The 21,573-nt window shown below is 35.9% G+C and overlaps 1 protein-coding gene across 3 annotated transcripts in view; it reads left to right on the forward strand.

Moving 5' to 3' along the window:
- The window catches only part of LOC131980073 (receptor-type tyrosine-protein phosphatase N2-like), a 314,375-nt gene that overhangs the window by 70,461 nt on the left and 222,341 nt on the right, over window positions 1-21,573 (forward strand). For 2 of the 3 annotated variants that reach the window (XM_059344220.1, XM_059344222.1), the window contains exons 6-9: window positions 3,090-3,480; window positions 6,578-6,886; window positions 7,449-7,492; window positions 9,381-9,754. In XM_059344220.1, coding sequence (XP_059200203.1) covers window positions 3,090-3,480; window positions 6,578-6,886; window positions 7,449-7,492; window positions 9,381-9,754 — 1,118 coding nt within the window. The remainder of the gene's footprint in view (window positions 1-3,089; window positions 3,481-6,577; window positions 6,887-7,448; window positions 7,493-9,380; window positions 9,755-21,573) is intronic. The other variant, XM_059344221.1, reaches the window with a different exon arrangement.

A 21,573-nucleotide genomic window follows, 5' to 3' on the forward strand; every position in this document is an offset into this window, starting at 1 on the left:
GTGGAAACACATTTTCAGATATTTCTTCACATTTACATTAATGTTCATATCTACTTTCCTTTATATTCTCTTTTAAAGTTATTCTTCTAATTTATTTCATGTGAAGCTGTTTACTGTCTACTTCCAGCAGTGGTGGACTCAAAATAGGCAAAACAAAATAAAAATAAAAATGTGCAAAAGCTGAATGCATGCAGAACGTTTTGTAGCATATGTGACACTGCATTGCTTCTCCTTAATAATAACTCCACCTGACAGGTTTTATCTACACCGTAAAAAATGTTTTTAGAAATTACAGTAAAACATTGTCAAATAGTATCAGAAATAGGGGGTAAAATTAAAAAAATTTATATCACCGTAGTAGACACTTAATTACTATAAATCAAGAAATAGTACAAAACTTAAACTGTAAAAATATTTTTTAAAAAGTATGTTAAATTAATGGAGAAATACCATAATGTCACAAAGACACAATTACCTTAAAATAACTTATTATTCACTCTAAATAACATGTTTTGCTGATAATTACATTAAAATTTACATTCGAAAACTCACTCACTGTATTTTTACGGTGAAATTCTGGCAACCACAGCTGCTGGTATTTTACCGTAAATTAAGCAGATTTTTTTTTTTTTTTACAGTGTACCATGGAGTAGGGGTGTAACCATACTATAGATTGAACTGGAACAATATATCGATCCAATGATCACTGATCAACTATCATCGATGCAAAATGAAAATATCATCTTTGGTACACTTTTATTTTGAAATTATTTAATTATATCTATTCTTTTATTTAAAAAGCCCAGTGTTTTTATTTAAATGTATGGAAGAGGTCGGCAATTACTTCGTCAAGTCATATTTTATTTACTTTTTGTGAGTTGATATAAATATAAATGACTTAAATGATTGTATTAAATGGTAGCAGTATATCAATATCTTGTATTGATTCCATGCCCCTGAATTAAATTGAATTAAGATCATATCTATCTATCTATCTATATATATATATATATATATATATATAGATAATTTATTGTGATTAACCCTCGAGCCTCTTTAAAATTAACACACACTTTGACTCTTTGACCCGAAATGGTCCCTCTCATACAAGTGTCATAAAATGTGATATATACATTTTTTTTTCACTTTCACCACATCAAACCTAAACAGCTTTCGACCTAACCATAGATTTAAAAAAAAAAACTTTTATTTTTTTCTTAGACGGAAAAAAAAACAAAACATTTTTTTAAAATGTATTCATGCCCTTTTTGTCATGAGAAACCCTGATTTTCTCAAGGCCAAAAACACAGAATATGCAATATTTTCAAAAATAAGGTGCAAAGTGGAGTATTTGGGGTTAGGTTATTACAGCCTTGACTAGGTCAATAATTGATAACAATATTGATTATTATGCATTATTATTTTTGGAGCTATGAGAGTTTATTCGAAAAACTCACACTGACTCTAATTCTTTTGTTTTTTATTTGTTTTCATGAATTGTGCTATGTGAATAAAAGTGAAACTGACAAACAGTTTCAAACCTTATATATGATGATGCTTTTAGAATATACATGTATTTATTTTGCAGTATATGACACATTGCATGACATTTAAGGCAGTTCTGGATTGGCAGAAATTAAGCAACAGCACAACATGATGCAGATAAACTGCAGAGTAAACTGAAGCGGCTCAGACAGGATGACTTTGCATTTTACCTGAGCCACATAAATTTTGCATTCACATACCCAGCTGTATTTCTTCTCATTATTTCAGGACAATGTTTTGGAGTTAGATTGACATTTTTAGTCCCAGAATTTGAATAAAGTACAAATCTGTCACACACACACACCTAAACACCAGTCTTTTACTCATACTTTTATTACATTTTTTGGTATTTTATGCTTTTTTGAGACAGTGGCAGTAGAGAAATGACAGGAAATGAGAGGAGAAAGACATGTCTGGTTGCTGGCACCTTGAACACCAACAATGCCACAGAGCCATCACATACACTGTAAAAAAAGATAAACAATAGCTACTCAATAAAATTGAGGCAACAGATTGCACGCAATATTATTAATTAAATCTAACTACGTTACAAGTTGCGTTAATAACAACTTAACAGGAAGTGTCAAGTGTCAATTAAAAACTGAATAATTCTGTTGTGTTGGATTCATTCAAAATTCTCTTGATTTAGAATTACATACACATAAAGATTATATTTAAAGTGATCAAAATAAGTACATTCTATCTCAAACATTTTTATATTAAAGTTACTTAAACAACTGCCTCAAAATCAAGGATGCATTTATATTTAATACATTTTATCAAATATTTTAAAAAGAATGAAATGACTACAGAAAAATGTATTACACTGTAAAAAAAGATAAACAATAGCTACCCAGTAAAATTGAGGCAACAGATTGCACACAATATTATTAATTAAATCTAACTACGTTACAAGTTGAGTTAATAACAACTTAACAGGAAGTGTCAAGTGTCATTTAAAAACGGACTAATTCTATTGTGTTGGATTCATTCAAAATTCTCTTGATTTAGAATTACATACACATAAAGATTATATTTAAAGTGATCAAAATAATTAGATTCTATCTCAAACATTTTTATATTGAAGTTACCTAAACAACTGCCTAAAAATCAAGGATGCATTTATATTTAATACATTTTATCAAATATTTTAAGAAGAATGAAATGACTACAGAAAAATGTATTACACTGTAAAAAAAGATAAACAATAGCTACCCAGTAAAATTGAGGCAACAGATTGCACACAATATTATTAATTAAATCTAACTACGTTACAAGTTGAGTTAATAACAATTTAACAGGAAGTGTCAAGTGTCATTTAAAAACAGACTAATTCTATTGTGTTGGATTCATTCAAAAGTCCTAATACCTAAACAACTGCCTAAAAATCAAGGACGCATTTATATTTAATACATTTTATCAAATATATTAAGTAAAATGAAATGACTATGTGACATGAATCATGATAAATAATCTCATGCTACACAGTTATGTTTACTGATGGAATACTAAGTGAGTATATGTGCTTTGCTTGTTCCTGTCAGAGTGACCGTTTCCAGTCAGGCATCCCAACAGACTTCTATCGCTCCAAGGCTCAGATTTCGCCTCAGAAGTCGTCTCCCTCCAGCTTTTCCTCGCTTTCATCTTTCTTACCTCAGCCGAAGCAGAGACCTCCAGCCGACCAGCTCCTGGCCACGCAGGCTGAGGGTGACCTTCTCCTGGGCGCCCTGAGGCAGTATCTCTCCGGGCATCTGTCCCTGCACAGTGGGGGGGTGAGCCCCGCGGAGCAGGAGGCCCCCCCGTCCCGCCTCAGGCCCTTCTACAGCAACGGAATAGAAAATTCTGGGCTGAAAAAAGAGACGACAAAACCCAGGCTCCTGACGTTGGGGAGAAGTCAGGAGGCTTCAGTCAACGACCCTCTGACGTCTGTGGACGGTACGTGTTTTAAAGTTCACATTATTCATTTTAAAGTTACTACAAGGTGTTTTTAACAGGTTATAAGAAGTCTCAATGTAACACACTATATGGAACCTGGTCTCACAGGAATCCGTGAAATAGCCACGGATTCGCTTAACTCAAAATCCGTGGAATAGCCACGGAATCACTCAAATTTCCATGAAACTGACACGGATTTTGCTACAATGCCAGTTAATGACAGTCATATCCCAACCTGGTACCACGGATTTTGAGTTAAGCAAATCTGTGGCTATTTCACGGATTTCTGTGAGACCAGGTTGGTCACCAAGCAGTAATCTTCTCTGCTCAGTACACTATGTCCGTGTCCTGACCTGTTAACAAAACTTTTAAAACTAACCTCCTGCCTTGTTATGACTTCCAGAGATATAATTGGAGACACAGATTTTACAATGTCCACATGAAATCTAAATTCTAAAATATGAAACATAAAATATATATTTTTTTGTGATTATAGCATCTTAATCAGTTTAAGCAGATGGAATATATGTATTTATAGTGATCACAGTTTCTAAACCAATATTAACACATGATCAAAATCATTGTATCAAAAGCATATTGCATGATTAATCCATAATTGCGTAAAGAGAGGGCATACACAGTTAGTGAATAACGCATGCATTTCATAGTGACCTTCGTCACACAGATAGTGACCCCCATACACAGAGACAGACAACAGAGACAGAAAAATAGACAGAATAACAGATTATTTTAACAGTTGTTTTTGAGCGGAGACCAGTTTGTTCTGAATGGAGTCTGGCAACTACAACTTCTTTTGTCCACATCTGCCTCAAAAGTAAAAATACAAAATAAAAGTTACTTGTAGTTCAATTTCAAATCAGATAGTCATGATGATGTTTACTTTAAGAGGTAGAACTTTGGTCGGACATGTCCTTTAATTTCATTAGACTTACAAACAAATTATTCTTTTTTTCGCTGCTTAACAATCAATCCTTTGATTCAGCCGTTATATTTTCAGCAGCTTTTATTGGATTGGATCAGTATGATGACATATATTATAAGCTATGTTGTCATAAATGTTAATTCAGGAGAAAGAGTTCAAAGAGTTCAACCTGAAAAGTTTTTATTTTCATTAAAAAAGTTGTAGCACAGTGAGTGAGAGCTGAATCACTGCTATGTTATATAATAGTGAAGCAGCTTCATGTGGTGACAAACTCAGCATCGCTCCAACGCCCCGAGCAGTCATTACACACAAATGACAAAACAGAAAATATGCTGGTGTCGTCCAGAACTAATACGACTCTTCCTAAATGACTAACCGTATATGAGTGTCTGATCTGCCACCTTTATGTTTCAACTTTGCTCAGTAGAATTCATGTTGTAAAGTTCCATCTGAAAAGTGAGCCAGCCTGCCTTTGATTGGTCAACACATTATGTTGCCAGATGTTGTGCACCAGCTGTACCAGCACATCAGTGTCATTGAAATAAATGGAGCAGCAGAATTTTTGACATGTCCATTGTTGCTCTGATAACATCCTACGACTGTTTATGTCAGGAGCAACATCACGCTCCTTCTGCATGAGGACAGTCATTATGTGCAAGGTGCATTTAAGAGCTTTCAGTCTAAACACACAAGCTTCTTCTGCAAATGTAGTTTGCTCAGTTGTATTGGAAATTGTAGATGTGAAATTTTCATTTTTCTGACAATTTAAAGCTGCAATTACTGTTTTTTCGAGAGAACTTCAATCCAAAGAAAATATTGTCTAACCCTCTGAACCCACCGGCAGGATTGAAACGTATGTTTTCTTTAAAATATTTCCAAACCTACAGCCTTTATCATAGAAAGACACTGTAAAAACAGGCATTATCGTCTACATTTAAAAAAAGTAACCAAAACAAAGGTTAAAATTGTGATATTTCTGTCAGAGTCACTTTATTCTACATGTGGCATTTAAAACATTGACGATATTCACTGAAAATCTGTTTACACAGAGCAGAGAGGAGAAGAGAGGAGAGGCTGGAAGAGGTTGTAAAATGCAAATAAGTCAACATGTAGAGTATGTGAAGTCAATATTCCTGACACTTGTGGACCCTTGAAATGTTGTGAAATTCTATTCAAATTATTATTAATATTATTATATATATTTTAAGGATTTCTGTCATTCTAGCTGTATTGTTCTACACAAAGACATGTTTGAGTTGTTCCCACTTCTAGCCATTGTGCTGATTCCACAGAGCTGCAGGACTTTATATAGAGAGATAGATTTATATAGATTTATACCGATTTTGGTAGGGTACACGTATTCAACAATAATTAGTTGCTTATTAGCATGCAAATAAGTAAGTAACTTAATTAGTCTTTTTTATAGACATCTATTTATTGAGTTTTAACAGTTTACAAAAATAATTAGTCATTATTAAGTACTTATTAATGCCTTATTCTGCATGGCCTTATTATACAATCATCATTACTCTACAAAGTGGATCACTTTGCGCCAATGTTAGTCTACCAGTGAGCCACTTTGTAGAGTACTGATTGAAATTACAATCTACCAATCCTCATCCAATCATCCAAAAGGAGCCACCAGTCACGTCAAAGGTCTGGAGAAGGTGGCTATTTGCCGTTTCCATGGTTTCGTTCACCGCTATGTAGAGACTTATAAAGTCCATACAAAGTAAAGCATATTAAGATCATAACTCATATACAACAACTTCTTTACTTACTGCTAATAAGCAATAATTCTGAGGTTATTGAGGGAAAACCCTTAGTTAATGGCTTACTGGTTGTATAATAAGGTCATGCAGAATAAGGCATTAATAACTACTTAATAATGACTAATTAAGAGCCAATATGTTACTTATTTGCATGCTAATAAGCAACTAATTAATGTTAAATATGTGTACCCTAATATAAAGTGTTACCCAGATTTTATATATTGCAGTGAAATACAAGGACACAGTGAGTAAAATGTAAAAAGAGCACAAAAAAACAGCTTGTTTGGCTTCAGAGGATAACCATTTTAACCAACAACTAAAGCCATTCTTGTCTTCATGGTGAGGACTTTCTCTGTCTGAATCATTGATGTTTTACCTTCAGAGAGATTCATCAAGAACGTTTTGAAGAACGTTGGCAGGCACCACGTAGACGTGGATGGCCTGACGCCGCAGGACCTGAGCCAGTTGTCCAGCCTGATAGCTGACGCCCTGCAGGTGGTGGACCAGGACCAGGGACCCAACAGGGGCATGCCCCGCGTCAGACCTGGACCCAGAGACCTGGAGGGCGAGCTGAAAGAGGAACAAGTAGGGGAGGAGGCTGCCAGGAATGAGGAGGAGGAGAAATTGCTGGAGAGCGCTCCCACACTGAAACCACAGGAGAACACTCCTGTAGTGCCAGCAGCAGTTCAAGGTGCTTTTAAAGTGATTAATTCTGTGTTTTTACGCAATTACAGTATTGAGCAAACACTGGAAAGCAAGTCTATAGAACGTACATAATTGTGTAGGTAAGATTAAAGAAACAAAGGAGCTCTCAAACAGCTTGCCGCAAGAGTGCACCACTAAAAATCAATGTAAAACAAATAGGCATCCTGTTCAGCTCAGTGTAAACACAGCCGCTTTTAATGGTTCAGGGTCCATGGAGACCACTTAGACTAAAAATGTTTACAGTACAGTTAAAAGTGCTCAACAAATAGCTTTAAAATGCCTGAAAATTAACCATATGCTAATATTATCCGGTAGTTTGTTTAAAAACCTGCAGATGGATGATTCAGGCAGATTATCTGAGGTTCTTTCAGTGTTTAGTGGAGACAAAAAAATTAAATAACCACAGGAGAAAATCCATTAAATCCATTAAATTTGGTTAGCAGATTTTTGGCTCTTTGTGCACATTTTTATCTCTTTTACCACCTTTTTATTCTCTCCTACTGTCCTTCTCACAAAAATGTATGAATGCTTTTTCTCTTTTCTTCCAGCAGAGCGCCGTGCGGACACAGAGGAGCATGACATGAAGGACATGGTAAGCATTGATTTTGTGCTTAGAAAAAAATACCTTAAATATCAGAGGAGAAGCTGATATTATGAGCAATTATGTAATACTCTGAAGAAGGAAATTAACCTCACAGCCTTTAGTTTATCAAAAGATGCTGAAATGTGTGTTTGCCATCAGCTGCTGCACAAAAGGCTCAGGACCGTCCTGAGAATTTAGCAGGAACTCATCATTCTAGTGAGAGACTGACTGAACAAAACAGTTGTGCAGAAAGTAAATCAAGTCAAGGTCACGTTTATTTCTAGAGCACCTTATACACAACCATGGTTGACTGAAGTGCTTTACATAACTGAATAACAACAAAAAATCCAAAAGATACATAAATGAATAACAATAAACTAAAATAAAAAGCCTGGGAGAAAAAAAATGTTTTAAGAGAAGATTTAAAAATGTCCGAAGTCTCTGACGACTGGATATGCAGCGGTAAACTGTTCCACAGCTTAGGGGCAGCCACTGCAAAAGATCGATCGCCTTTAGTTTTTAGCCTGCATTTAGGCACATCCAGGTATGACTCATTTGCAGACCTCAGAGCTCTGGTCGGTCTGTGAACCTGTATGAACGTACAACGAGTTGCAAAAATCCGGTTTTGTGGAAATGAAAGCATAAATAACCTTCTCCAGGTCACTAGGAGAGAGGTACGGTTTTACCTTGGCCAGAATTCGCAGCTGGAAAAAGCCATTGGCCACTGGGAAAGTCTCAGGCCACACCCTCTCAAAGTCCGCTCACTCTGCGTGTTTCGACTACAAGTTAGCACCCAGAGGGATTTAGAGACTCTGGTTTTCATCGTCGCTAACTGTGCACAATGTCAGCAGCTGAAAGCAGCATGGCTAACTATGCACAGAGTCTCCGCTGATCATAAACATAGTGATTGTGAATTAACGGCATCACTAACTGTGCACAGAGTGTCCGGTGCTTTTTATAAACAAATCGCTAAGTGAACACCTCCTGCAGCAGCAGCACATACACACTGTACTGCTACAGAGCTAACTGTAGCTAACTGTCGCTAACGGCACCTCTTCTTAACAAGTCGGCCTCCGGTTCTGAAGAAGAGTAAGAAGGAGTCGCTGGATTTGTCTCCAGTCGCTTTCTTGAAAAATAGTTGCTAAGGGGGTCTGATAAGTCGCTTAATTTAGCAACGAAGTCGCTAAGTTGGGAACACTGCTTTGCCGGCTTTTACAAATGGCGTGTGTTGTTGTCCTGTAGAGTACTACGTCACATCCTGCTTAGCGATCTATCCAATCAGTAACCAGGCTGTTTTCAGGAGAGAAAAAAGACCCTGCTCTTCCACAGGGACGAAAAAAGTCCAGACAAAAGCCCGCTCCGGATGGTTGTATTCAAATTAGGGGCGTTTCGGCAAGTTAGACCCGCCTCATTCCGGTAGTGGAAACAGCCCTAATTAGAAGATAAGATAAACCTTTATAATTCCCATGATGGGGAAATTGCACATAGTAATATTAGTAATACAACTTCAACTCACAATATTGCTACTTTTTCCACCTTTCCAAAGTTAAGCAAATTTTTACCAAAGAAAAAACAGACATGGCAATTTTCTAAGCTGTGTCCTCCTTACATACAAGCCTGCTTTATACTATAATATATATATTAAACATATAACATGCAGTTTCTCATGCAATACAATGTGTTATTTTCACCTACTGTATTTGAATATTTGTGCATACTGGCATCCCTAAACAGTCTTTGATTTGCATAAATCGGGTATGACTAGAAGGCTGAGGCTTGTGTGGATTCAGTGAGCCCAATGTTCTTCATGTATGATGATGTTAGTGAGTGAACCATCATGGTCATAAATTACCACTTCTTTAATTTAAAAATAAATTATTTGGCTTTGTTTTTCCAGCCTGAGACTGGAAACCTCTTCAACAAACTTCTTGCCTACCTGGACAAAACCTCCTTCGGCGGCCCTCCCTCGGCAATTAATCGCGCCGACTCAGCACTGGAGACGCCCAGAGGACAACCAGTGGGGCTGGAAAACGTCCAGAGTCGGACCAGTGAAGCAGGCGTGACCGTGCAGAAGAAGGATGCTGCGCAGACTGTGGAGGAGGTGTCGGAGGTGCAGGGCTGGATCAAGGAGGTGGCGCCCCCTCCTGCCTCGCTGGTGTACGACAAGCTGCACAAGAAGACGATGCACGTCCCCGAACTCCAGCTGGACGTCAAAGCCGGCAGGAAGAAGGCCGACGACGATGTCTTCGGTTACGTCATCACCGATACAGAGTGAGTAAAAAGCTACTGACATAATTATATTTCATATAAGGGATTTAAGGCAAGGCAAGGCAAGCTTATTTGTATAGCACATTTCAACACAAGGTAATTCAAAGTGCTTTACATAAACATTAAAAACAGCAAGACACAATTGAAAACAGTAAAAACAGTCAATTAAAACAGGGAAATAGAAATAACTAGAAAATTTCCTCTGGGGAAATTCTGAAAGGGCCATGGGGGCTACTGCCGGTGTGTGTACACTATGATGAGATTCTTCAGAGATTACAAACTATGCCCTTTAACCCCGAAAATGTGTGTGTGTGTTTGTGTGTGTGTGAGTGTGAGAGTGTGTGAAACATGTATCTGGAGGATAGTGCCCGCATATGCGCGCATTTGTGTGTGTGTGTGTGTGTTTGTGTAGCGAAAATCGCATAAAGTTACCTGTGTGTGTGTGTGTGTAATTGAAATCACATGAAGTTACCTGTGTGTGTGCGTGTGAAGCATGTGTATGCATGTGTGAGGAGTGTGCGCGCTTACGCGCATGTGTGTGTGTATCTGTAACTGTCATCACATCAAAGATTAAAGGCATTCAGATCAAAGCAATCAACATAATTAACTGACACCTGTTCCGGCACAGTGACAGCAGAGGTGGACAGACTGGAATTTCTGGCCTCGAACTGAAAGAATTTTTGGCAAAACCATAATACCTATCATTGATCTGACTTCACTTTGAGCGTCCTGAGTTCTTCCTGAACGTCTACATATGTTTTGTTTTTTTTCCAGAAAAATGAAAAAAAAGCTTTGTTAGAGCGATCTAAAAAAAACTGTTCCATCTCCCTTTTTCAGAAATCTTCCTGCATTTTTAATATGGGAGCCAATGAGGCTGTTGGTGCATGTTGGTGGCACATCTGTGCATCCTATGCCCAAACTATACCTCTGACAGCTTTACCAGAGGATTGTGAGTGAGAAGACAAATTTTCTTACGTTTCTATGTATAAATTATTTCTGTAGAGTGGAATTTGCGGCCTGGAGCGCAGTTTTCAAATTAATTTTTTGACAATTTTTTCTCTCCCGCTACACTCTGGTGATGATGTCACACACTGTGACACGAACATTCCGTTCAATACACACCCATTATAATCTCAGAATTTCTCCAAAAATAATCATGGTCATTGAACAGGGATTGATAAAAAACTATATGACCTATCGAAATGTGGATTAATACACCAATACACAAGACTTGTGTCTACTGTTTAAAGTTTAAATGGAGTCTCTAAGTGAAGTTATGCCGGAGAACTAGACGTTTAAAAATTATTGTTCTTTTTCGCAAATTTTTTTTTCGGCCATCCCATTCATTTCAATGCAAAATTTTGGGCAGTTTTTCGCAACTTACGTGAGAAAAGTAATAGCTCACCGATCCAGATCAAACCGCACGTTTTGATATATAATTTGTCCTGCAACTTTTAAGTTGTAGGACTAGTAGCGGGACGAAATTGCGTCCGGAAGAGGAAGAAGAAAAAATCCACAGTATAACAGTATACCCCCGTGCACTGGTCCCTACAGCTAATGCTGTATGGGACCGTGGCCCTAAAAATATGAAGATAAAATAAGATACAGCAGGATAAGAAAAGAGATAAAATAATAAAAAGCACAAGTCAAATATTGCGTAGTTAAAAAGTAAGGGCAGTAGAGTACAGCAGATGAGTGTTAAAGTTAAGAGTACGCTGCAGTAAACAATAGTCTTTTTAGTCCTGATTTAAAGGAGCTGACCATTTGGGCAGACCTCAGATCTACAGGTAGGTACAATAACAATATAGGTATAGAAAGAATCAAATCAAATCAAATTCAAAAACGTTTTTTTAAGGGATTTCCCAATCAAGTTTGATTTCCTCCGATCCTGAATTATTTAATAATAAGTATCTTTTGAGTCTCGATCCATTACTTTACTATTTTTCTTGATAATACAGTTGCACAGTGCACACTTAAACTACATTAAAGTTATTAAAATCAATCAAATATAATTTACTTGACAACTGACTATATTTGCATTACATTAAATGGTTAAAATGATTTAAGAAATGCTTGTAAATATTATGGTTATAATCAGGGCTGAAAAATTATATTTTTATAGCAATTTTTAAGAGCTGAAGTTGGTCAAAAGATTTAATGTTGTGAAAGTGAAAAAAATAATATTTTTATAGCAATTTTTAAGAGCGGAACATTTTTTGCACCCAGGGTTAAACATGATCATTTACTGAAGGGGTGCACCAGGGTTAAGGATCGCATACAAGATGTTATTTAACATGCATTTTCATTATTCTCTCTAAAATAACAAAGTAAAAATAAGAAACTCTGTGTATTTTTCCCACACAATCCACACTTACAACCAATATTTTGTTTCCACAATAATGGAAGCAGGAAATGTGTTTTCCCTGCAAATATAAGTCTGTTTCTTTGCTGCTATCAGGGATAAATATAGTTTGTCATGCATCACAAACCAGGTGGGCCTGCTTCATACAGGTGTCAACTCTCACAATACAACAAAGGACACTGTCAGGCACAGACTCTGTGTTTCTTATTCACACTCAGGCCAGAGACGTGTTCCAATTGATTTCTCTGCTCCTCACTTTGAGATCGAAGACCTTTAGAAAGTGTTTGTGTGCTTCTTCTTCTTCTGTCTTTTAGCTGCAGCAGGTGTAATTCAGACTCAAGGCCTTTGTGCATTCTTCTCTCTCTCCTTTCACCCTGTTACTTATAATCAGAGCAATACAAGCCATTACATAAGAAAAACGTTGTTGTCGAGGTCACACTCTGAGCTGCAGTGTGTCATATGATGGAAATCTGTTTTCCTCCAGATTTACTGACTCTTTTCCCTTGAACCTTCTCTCCAGCCCTGCAGGCTCTGTCATACTGATCATTATGGTATAAATGAGCAACCTAATGTCTTCTGTTGTCTTCAGAAGCTGCATTCAATCAGTCAAGATGGATCATTACTCTTTATTTTACACTATAAAGCTGCTGTATATCAGATTAGATTAGATTACATTTTATTTGTCATTGCACAAGAATACAACGAAATTCAATGCACTCACGTACTGGACTCAGAAGGTAAAAAAAAATAAATGACCCAAAAATAAATAAATGACAATAATAATAATAAAAAAAAAAGTACATTCATGTCGTCATACCATCAACTCAGTGCCATTGTATGCATAAAACAGTAGTGCAAAATATATAAAGTGCAGAGCATGGCATTAGGTGTGGATGTCCCTGATAAGTGCTGTCGGACCAGTGGGTTTGTTTTCAGCTCTGAGTTGAGTACGGTGATAGCTTTGGGATAGAAACTGTTCGTGATTCTTGTGGTGCGTGTTCTGATGGACCGGTAACGTTTCCCAGATGGCAGCAGTTCAAACAGATAAACAGATAAAGTCTTCTGCAAGCATCGGGAGTTGAGGATGGTTTTCCATACCACAAAAGTACCTGAATTAGAATCAAACAGGTGTCTCTACATTTAAACCAGCAGCCTCAACAAATGTCTGGTTGAGGCAGATAAATGACAAACTAGGTGGTTTGTGCTTTTTAAGAAGCTAATAATATTCAGACATAAAGATGGTCAGAAAATTGAAATATAAATGAATGAATGATGAATGCAAATAAACAACTAAATAACCAAAAAAAGATGCACTGTAAAAACAAATCTGTTCAATTTACGTAAAAAATACCAGCAGCTGTGGTTGCCAGAACTTCACCGTAAAAAATACAGTGAGCGTATGTAAATGTGAATACCAGCAAAAACTGTAATTTATACTGAATAATCCCATTACTTTTAGGATAATTGTGTGATCATGGTATTTCTCCTTTAATTTTACATGAAAATTTTATATTTTTACAGAAAAACTGTGTGTTTTCTACAGTTTATGGCTGCAGAATTTAAAGTTTTATGCTATTCTTTGATTTACAGTCATTAAAAGTATCTTCTATGGTGATGCACAATGTTTAATTTTACGACCTATTTCTGATTCAATTTGACAGTGTTTAATTTTAATTTCTACAATTTTTTTTACAGTGTAAATAAAATTATATAAATAATAAAAAATAAATATAAAATCAACTCATTTTAATAGATATATATAATATATAAATACATTTTACTAAATAATGAATAAAATAAATAAAAATACAATTAATTAATTAAATAAATAAATCAAAATAAACAAAAAAATATAAAAAATAAATTGTATTTTAAATGAAAATAATAATGTTAAGCAAAGTAAAAAAAAAAACTGCCCTGTGATTAAAATCCACTCTAAAATTTAATTAATTAATCCCTTTAACCAAGATTCATAGACATCAGGCCAGTAGTTTTTCCGTAATTTTCTGACAAACACACAAATAAAAACAAACCAAATGGAAAACACAACAACCTCCTTGGCTGATGTAAAAAGATGCGATACTGAAGAGAAAGCATCAAAAGTGGCATCAAGATAATGTTTTAAATTTGCTAAATCAAAGCTTTAATAAAGACGTGAAGGATACAGGACTTTTGAGTTCAAACTGTCCATAAAATAATGATTTATCCTCCTTATTAAAGACAGAGCTGTGATGATAGAAATAAAAACACCTGCATCAGTAATGAGTAGATACAAAGAGGTTTTGGTGTTGTGATGGAGCTGACGGCTGACAGCAGGAACCTCCTGGTCCTCCTCCTCCTGCTGTGGCCGGGGGAGAAGAGGAGGAGGAGGAGGAGAGGAGGAAGACAGGATGATTCATCACAGCTGGAGGAAAACACCTGCTCCCAGCCCACACAGACTGTACATTCAGCCACGGACACACACACACACATCTCTTTTCTTTCTTTTGGCCACACTTTAACCTTTCAACCTATAAATACTTTCCCTTGTTTCCTCACCTCCCACTCACAAACACAACTCACATGAATCATGATGATGGTTTTGCATCTTAAAAACCCATTAAAAATCACCTATAATATTCCTTTTAAATCCACTGAAAAACCAAATATTACACAAGAAGCTTCAGTAAACAACATGTGGAAATAAAACGGCAAATATCATCCAGCTTTTAATGGATTTCTCTAATGAGCTTCAGTGATGTGAGTGTTTTTCTTTTGAATAATGTACAATTATGTAATTTTTAAAAACATTTATATGCATTCCCTTTGGATTTGGTACCTTTCCCTGAACATTTTGTGTCTCTTTATTAATTAGATGTTATCTATTAATTTTGTACTCAGTGTGGTTTAGTTTCACAGGTTTGTTGAGCTTCATATAACAAGTTCAAAGTTCAAAAAAACATTTTTTCAAGGTGGGAATAAGCTCAAATTTGTCAGAAATGACTATGTTTCCTTGTTCTTATTTTCTATGGCTGATTTAATTTCAGTTGAATTTTAGTCAACATGCATGCTTTTTTGGGGGGGGGGGGGGGCAAAGAAAAGGGCACTGATTGTTGCAGTAATAAAGTCCGTTTTTAACTCTATTACAGACATTTTGCAGACGTATGTGGCCAAGATTTTATTTTTTTAGTGCAAAGGAAGGAAAAACACAGTTTTCAAAAGTACTCCTGAACATACACTGCAAAAAAGGGGTGTCTAAAAAGGGGTCTAAAAACAAGATATATTAAAGCTGCAAGCAGCAATGAACTGGCCCGAGCAAAGTGCACTGCAAATTATTTGTTTCTAATGAAGATAAAAAAAACGTAAATTTAGAAGTGTTAGATAATGTATCATGTTTTTAGAGTTAATTTCTTATTCTAAGTGTTCAACATGCTTATTTCTATATTTAACGATCTTAATTTAAGAAATCTTGTCAAGTGAAATTATCCGTCCATGCAGCAAGATCATGTCCTTCAGATTTAGTGTTTTTATCTTGTTTTGAGACACACCTTTTTTGCAGTGTATGGACTGGGGAACCTGGTCTCACAGGAATCCGTGAAATAGCCACGGATTCGCTTTACTCAAAATCAGTGGAATAGCCACGGAATAACTCAAATTTCTGTGAAACTGACACGGATTTCGCTACAATGCAAGTTAATGACAGTCATATCCCGTGGCTATTCCATGGATATTTTTTCCTATTGGTTTGTTCCAAGTCACGTGACTTTTAAGGTCCCGGCAGTCAGAACAAAAAACATGGGGGACAGTTCTCTAATTTTTTGTGAAAAAAATCAATATTTTGACTTAGTTTCTGCATAAAAATGAAATTTGATCACATTTCTAGCGAGAAATATGTTTTATTTTCTAAATATTCACTCAGTGAATGTACATAATCACTTTGTATGTTGGAATAGCCACGGGATATGACTGTCATTAACTTGCATTGTAGCGAAATCCTTGTCAGTTTCACGGAAATTTTAGTTATTCAGTGGCTATTCCACGGATTTTGAGTTAAGCAAATTCGTGGCTATTTCACGGATTCCTGTGAGACCAGGTTGGGACTGGGCTATTTGGCAACATTTCACTAAAAACCACCAATGTCAACCTCATGGTGGCACTAAAGGAAACATCAAGGGATCCTCAAAGACAGTAGGAGAAATCCTTTGGGAATCGAACATCTATACCATATTTTGCAAGTAAAAACTTAGACCTGCTGATGTTGCTGAGGAAAAATCAGGAACTCCCAGCTCAGTAGGCATGATCATCAGCGGCTTATGAGTAATAAATGACTCTCAGTGGTTGGTGTGTTGCTGTACTTTTCAATTTAGGTAAAAATCTCCATTAGAACAAACATTTTTGAGCTCTTGTTCTGTAGCTGTTTGTAGCAATTATTCACATTCTTTGTATCAGCAAAGACACTAAACACTACAGACTTTTGTTCTGTTCACACCTGCCCTCATGCTAAAAATATGTAAAAGCAGAATAATGGTGAATTTTGAATAAAATGAGCTGCTCCTTGTGAGAGAACCTCCTGCTGTTCCAGGCTGTTGTATGTGAGCAGGATCACAACCCAGCATACTGGATGCTGCAGAGCTAATGTAAAAGCTGCCGTGAGGTCCCCGGTGCAGCGATCAGCACTCAGGATGTGCAGACAGGCAGGCAGACAGGCAGCGGAGTGATCAGTGGTGTCACATCTGAAGCAGCAGCTGCTCTGCACTGTGAGGACTGACTCACTCTGTGGGCTGCTGAAGCTGCTCTCTGCTCTGCAAAAAACATCTTCTTACACTCAGACAATCCAGGTTTCTGAACAGTAGTTCACGCAGAGTCAGCCATATTTCCTCATTGTTTAAAACAAAGAATTTCTCCTTGTCAAACTTCATTTTTATGCTATTTATGGCAGCATTTCAAAGAGGAAGAATAGTTGATTTTTGATCTTGTGACGCTGTGATTCTTCTCTGTAAACTGATATTCATTTTTCTTCTGCATTTAAAGCAGCGACTTAGGGTGTGTGGTAACATTCAAACACATAGTTAATGATGTTTATTGACATTCAGGTGTTTGACAAACATATTTCGAGGATATGATAACAAATTAAGTTCTGAAAACATTAATTTTAGTCAAAACTTAAAAGCTATTGTCCATGTTTTTGGTTTATTAAATGAGACATAAATTATTTTGACAGAAATATCACAATTTTAAGCTTCATTTTGGTTCCTTTTTTCAACTTATGATCCATTCAAGAACTGTCAGAAAGTTCAAATTTCAATGATTATGCCTGTTTTTACTGTTTCTTTCTATGATAAATGTGTATATTTTGGCGATATCTTAAAAAGAAACTGGCGGGTTGGTGGGGTTCATTTTCAGCTTTCGTGATTAAAAAGCTCATTATTTTTCTTATATCTGTCTGAATGTACCTGGATTCCCCATCCACCATATACAGACTTAAGAATAATATAGTATAGTGAGATCACAACCTTAATGAAGTCCTGACGGCTCATTTTAACACAGCATTTGTGTAGCAACTAGAATCAAAAAAGATTTGGAAGCCTTACTTTTTACAATATGAGGCCTTTCAATTTATTTGGGCAGCCTAAATGATGTGATGACTACATGTGTGATTTCATTGTTTGCTGTAAACATCAACCAGGACTTAGTGATCCTACATTTCTAGGATATATACACTACAGTCCAAAAGTTTGGAAGCACAATGTATTTTTTTAAAAACCAGTATGGATTTTTGGATGTGTTTCCTGCATGATCATACTTCATACCTTCATTGAATTGAACCATTTTCCTCAATTGACCTTTAGTGTCTAGGTTACCAGACCATTGCTGAATAGACGTTAACAAAAGAAAAGAAGGGCTTAGTTTTATGGTTGAGAAGATTTGGAAGAGTCACAACTTCAGTGCAAAAGTTAAAAAAAACAAATCACAGTTTGCATTTTTCACTTTAGCTCTTTGGCTTTTGAGAGTTTAGATACAAAGGCCACAATAAATCTCAACTGTGTTCATATCGCTGACAAACTACCACAGAAATGGCTCAAATTGAAGCAGCTGAGTAAAGAAACAAGAGTTCAGATTTATACATTAAGGAAAGAAGGATACACAAAGTCTAGGCAATAAAAACCCAAAGACCTGATATTTGTAGTAAAAATGTGTTCTTATAAGTGACTCTTTATAATAATCACACTTATTTTGTTGCAAAATATAGCAATGAAACTATGATCTTTTTTGTACAAATTTGATCTTGCTAACAAACTTTTGGCCTGGAGTGTATGAGAATAGGACAAGAATAAAGATGAGAGCTGTAAAGGGTCAGCTGAATGTCAGGAGGAACAGAGAAGTAAACAACTGCTTACTCCCATAATTAAATATATTTCAGAGTGAGTGATTTTTCCGCAATTTGCAGAAACCGTCTCTCCTCCGTCCTCCCTTCTGTCACCGTCATCAGAGTGATCCGTAGATGACGCCTGGTGTTAGGGGAGATAACATTCATCCTGCAGGCGTCTGCAGGCGTCTCCTTTCTCTGCATCTGAATTCAGCAGAGGGAGCCGAGGGGAGGTCAGACGAGTCCACGCAAGATAGGAAGCAATTAGCTCTGAGTTCGGATATAGAGCTTTAAACATGGTGTCCCTGCACATACACACACACACACACACACACTGGCCCTTTGCGTTCATCGAGGCTTTTTTTAATTGACTACTTAATTTGTTATTCCTTCATTTCTCAGCGATTTTTCTTCACACTTTGGTGAAATGTTTCTATTTCTAAATCTAGCTGCTACATGAGCACCGACTGTTAAGTCCTGTAAATCAGGCATCTCAAACTCAAATTTCCTGGGGGCCGCTGGAGGCAGTATCTAAATGACCAAAAAAAGACACAAAATTACTAAAAAAAAAGACACAAAATGACAGAAAAAACTAAATTTCTTAAAGACACAAAATGACCAAAAAATACACAAAATTACAAAAAAAACCACAAAATTACCTTAAAAAAAGACACAAAACGAAAAAAAAATTACCAAAAATACACAGAATTACCAAAAAAGACACAAAATTAGTAAAAAACAAAACAAAAAATGACCCAAAAAGACACAAAATGACCAAAAAAGACACAAAATGACAAAAAATACACAAAATTACTAAAAAAAGACACAAAATGATTTTAAAAATACACAAATTACCAAAAAAGACACAAAATTACAAAAAAAAGACACAAAATTACCACAAAAAAAAGACAGAATTAACAAAAAAGGCACGAAATTATTTAAAAAAGACACAAAATTATTAAAAAAACCACAGAATTATTAAAAAGGGGACACAAAATTACCAAAAAAGACACAAAATTACCAAAAAAGTAATTAAAGGGACCTTCCACACACTACACGGTAAAGTGCCATTCATATAAAACTCCCATTAAACTTTCATATCAAGGTGGGGGCCACAAAATATAGTCACGAGGGGCCGCAATTGGCCCGCGGGCTGCGAGTTTGAGACCCATGTGTTAAATAAAGGATTTTAGTCTCTCTACTCTGCAATGATGTCATGCCTTAGGTTTGGGACTATTGAGAAGGCAGCAAGAAGAAATGGATAAAGTAAAAAAAAGAGAAATGGAGGGCTGAAAACAGTAACAAAGAAAGCAAGAAAAGAAAAACGATATGCAAGAAAAGTTCTGAAGAGACACAGAAAAAGAATGGAATGAAAAGAGTACAAATGAAACTGAAACATGGCACTTGTCAGACTTTCAGCTGCAGAGTATATTGAACAGCAGCTCATGTTGAACATAAAATCAGTCTGCTAAGTAGCCAATAACTCAAGCTGTCAGATATGAGCAGTGGAGGAAAAAGTGCAGAATTGAAATGTTGTGAATGTAGAAGCTACCAAACTGGAAAAACTCAAATAAAAATAATCACAAAAGTGCACTCTTCTACCAACACTACCTCTAAAAATTATGTTTTTCTCCCAGATGTAATAATGAAGGATGGATTGTGTCTCCCAGTAATTATGTTTTTAAACTGCTAATATGTTTTTAGAAAGAAACAATGACACACAGATTATATACTTACTGATATGGAAAGTATTGAACCGAATTAAAAACTTTAACTAAAACATATAGAGTTTATTAACATATTTCATTGTTTTTCCTACTCTGTGTGCTCATAACAACTTATGCATGACAATATAGTTTTATTATTAGTTTCTTGATTAATCAGTTCATTGGTTTCCCTATAAAATGTTTGTTATTTGTATCCCAGTTCCTCAAATTCCAAATTGATGTCTTTATGTCTTGTTTTGTCTGTCCAAAGCCCAAAGATATTCAGTTTAATTTGATATAAGGTACATTTAATATTTATAAAGCACAGCAACACGACAATACAAAGTACTTTACAAAAAAAACAATAAAATCATCAAGATGAAGTGCAAAAGCTCCACGTTATAAAAGCACATTTAAATACATTTGAAAACAGTTAATAATGAGCCAAGAAACAGAGAGAAGCAGGAAATCTCCATATTCAAGGGGCGGAAAACAGCTTTTTTTTTTTTTTTGGTGTTTTGCATGAAAAGTTACTTTAATGATTATTAAATTGTTAAAATTATTTTTTCTGTCAAACAACTAATCTACAGGTCAACTAATTGTTACATTTTGAAAGCATGATTGTTATTTACAAGAGGTAAAATTCCATACATAGATAGCTAGCTAGATGATAGATAGAAATTGAACATTGCAGGGAAATGAAACATTTGCAGGAAATTACATTATGTGCAGATAAATTTAAATATGTGCATAACTTATTTATTATGTGAATTTAAAAAACATCTCTGTGACGTCATTTTTAATTTGCCTTTAAAAAATTTGAAGCATTTGTAGGATTTTTTTTGTCCGACATGCACAAAAACAGCTGAGGTCATTGTCATTGTGGGATCCTGTCTGACTCACTTCACTTACTGAATGTGGGCACAGAGTTGGTGTTTTGACTCTGACCTTGTCCACTTCCTGTCTGCACACACTTACAGCATAAAAAGAGTGAGCAGCTCTCTGACTGTCTATCTATTCAGTATTCACCTCGTCACCAACCTGCACTTCTCACCTCTCTAACTAACACCTGGGAGCTTCTTTTTCTCTCATTTTGACTTTTTATTTCCTCCTGCATGATTTTAATTCTTAACACTTGTGTTGTCTTCTGTATCCACCACTTGATTAGTGTCAAAAATCATTTCACTAAGCCTCTTAAATAAAGCAGCTTGATTGAATTTTAAACCCCAAATCTATTTTGCATGAAGAAACAACCTGTCATTCATCACAAACTTTATGAATATCTACCTTTTCCCTATTACAGTGCAGAAAAACTGGATTCAATCAGTGGACTACACTTGTTTTTGTCAATCAATCAAAAAAAATGAAAAATTACTTTATTTATCCCCGAGGGTAAATCCAGTTAGTC

This window comes from Centropristis striata, chromosome 11, assembly GCF_030273125.1.
Source record: "Centropristis striata isolate RG_2023a ecotype Rhode Island chromosome 11, C.striata_1.0, whole genome shotgun sequence".
NCBI classification, from domain to species: Eukaryota; Metazoa; Chordata; class Actinopteri; order Perciformes; family Serranidae; genus Centropristis; species Centropristis striata.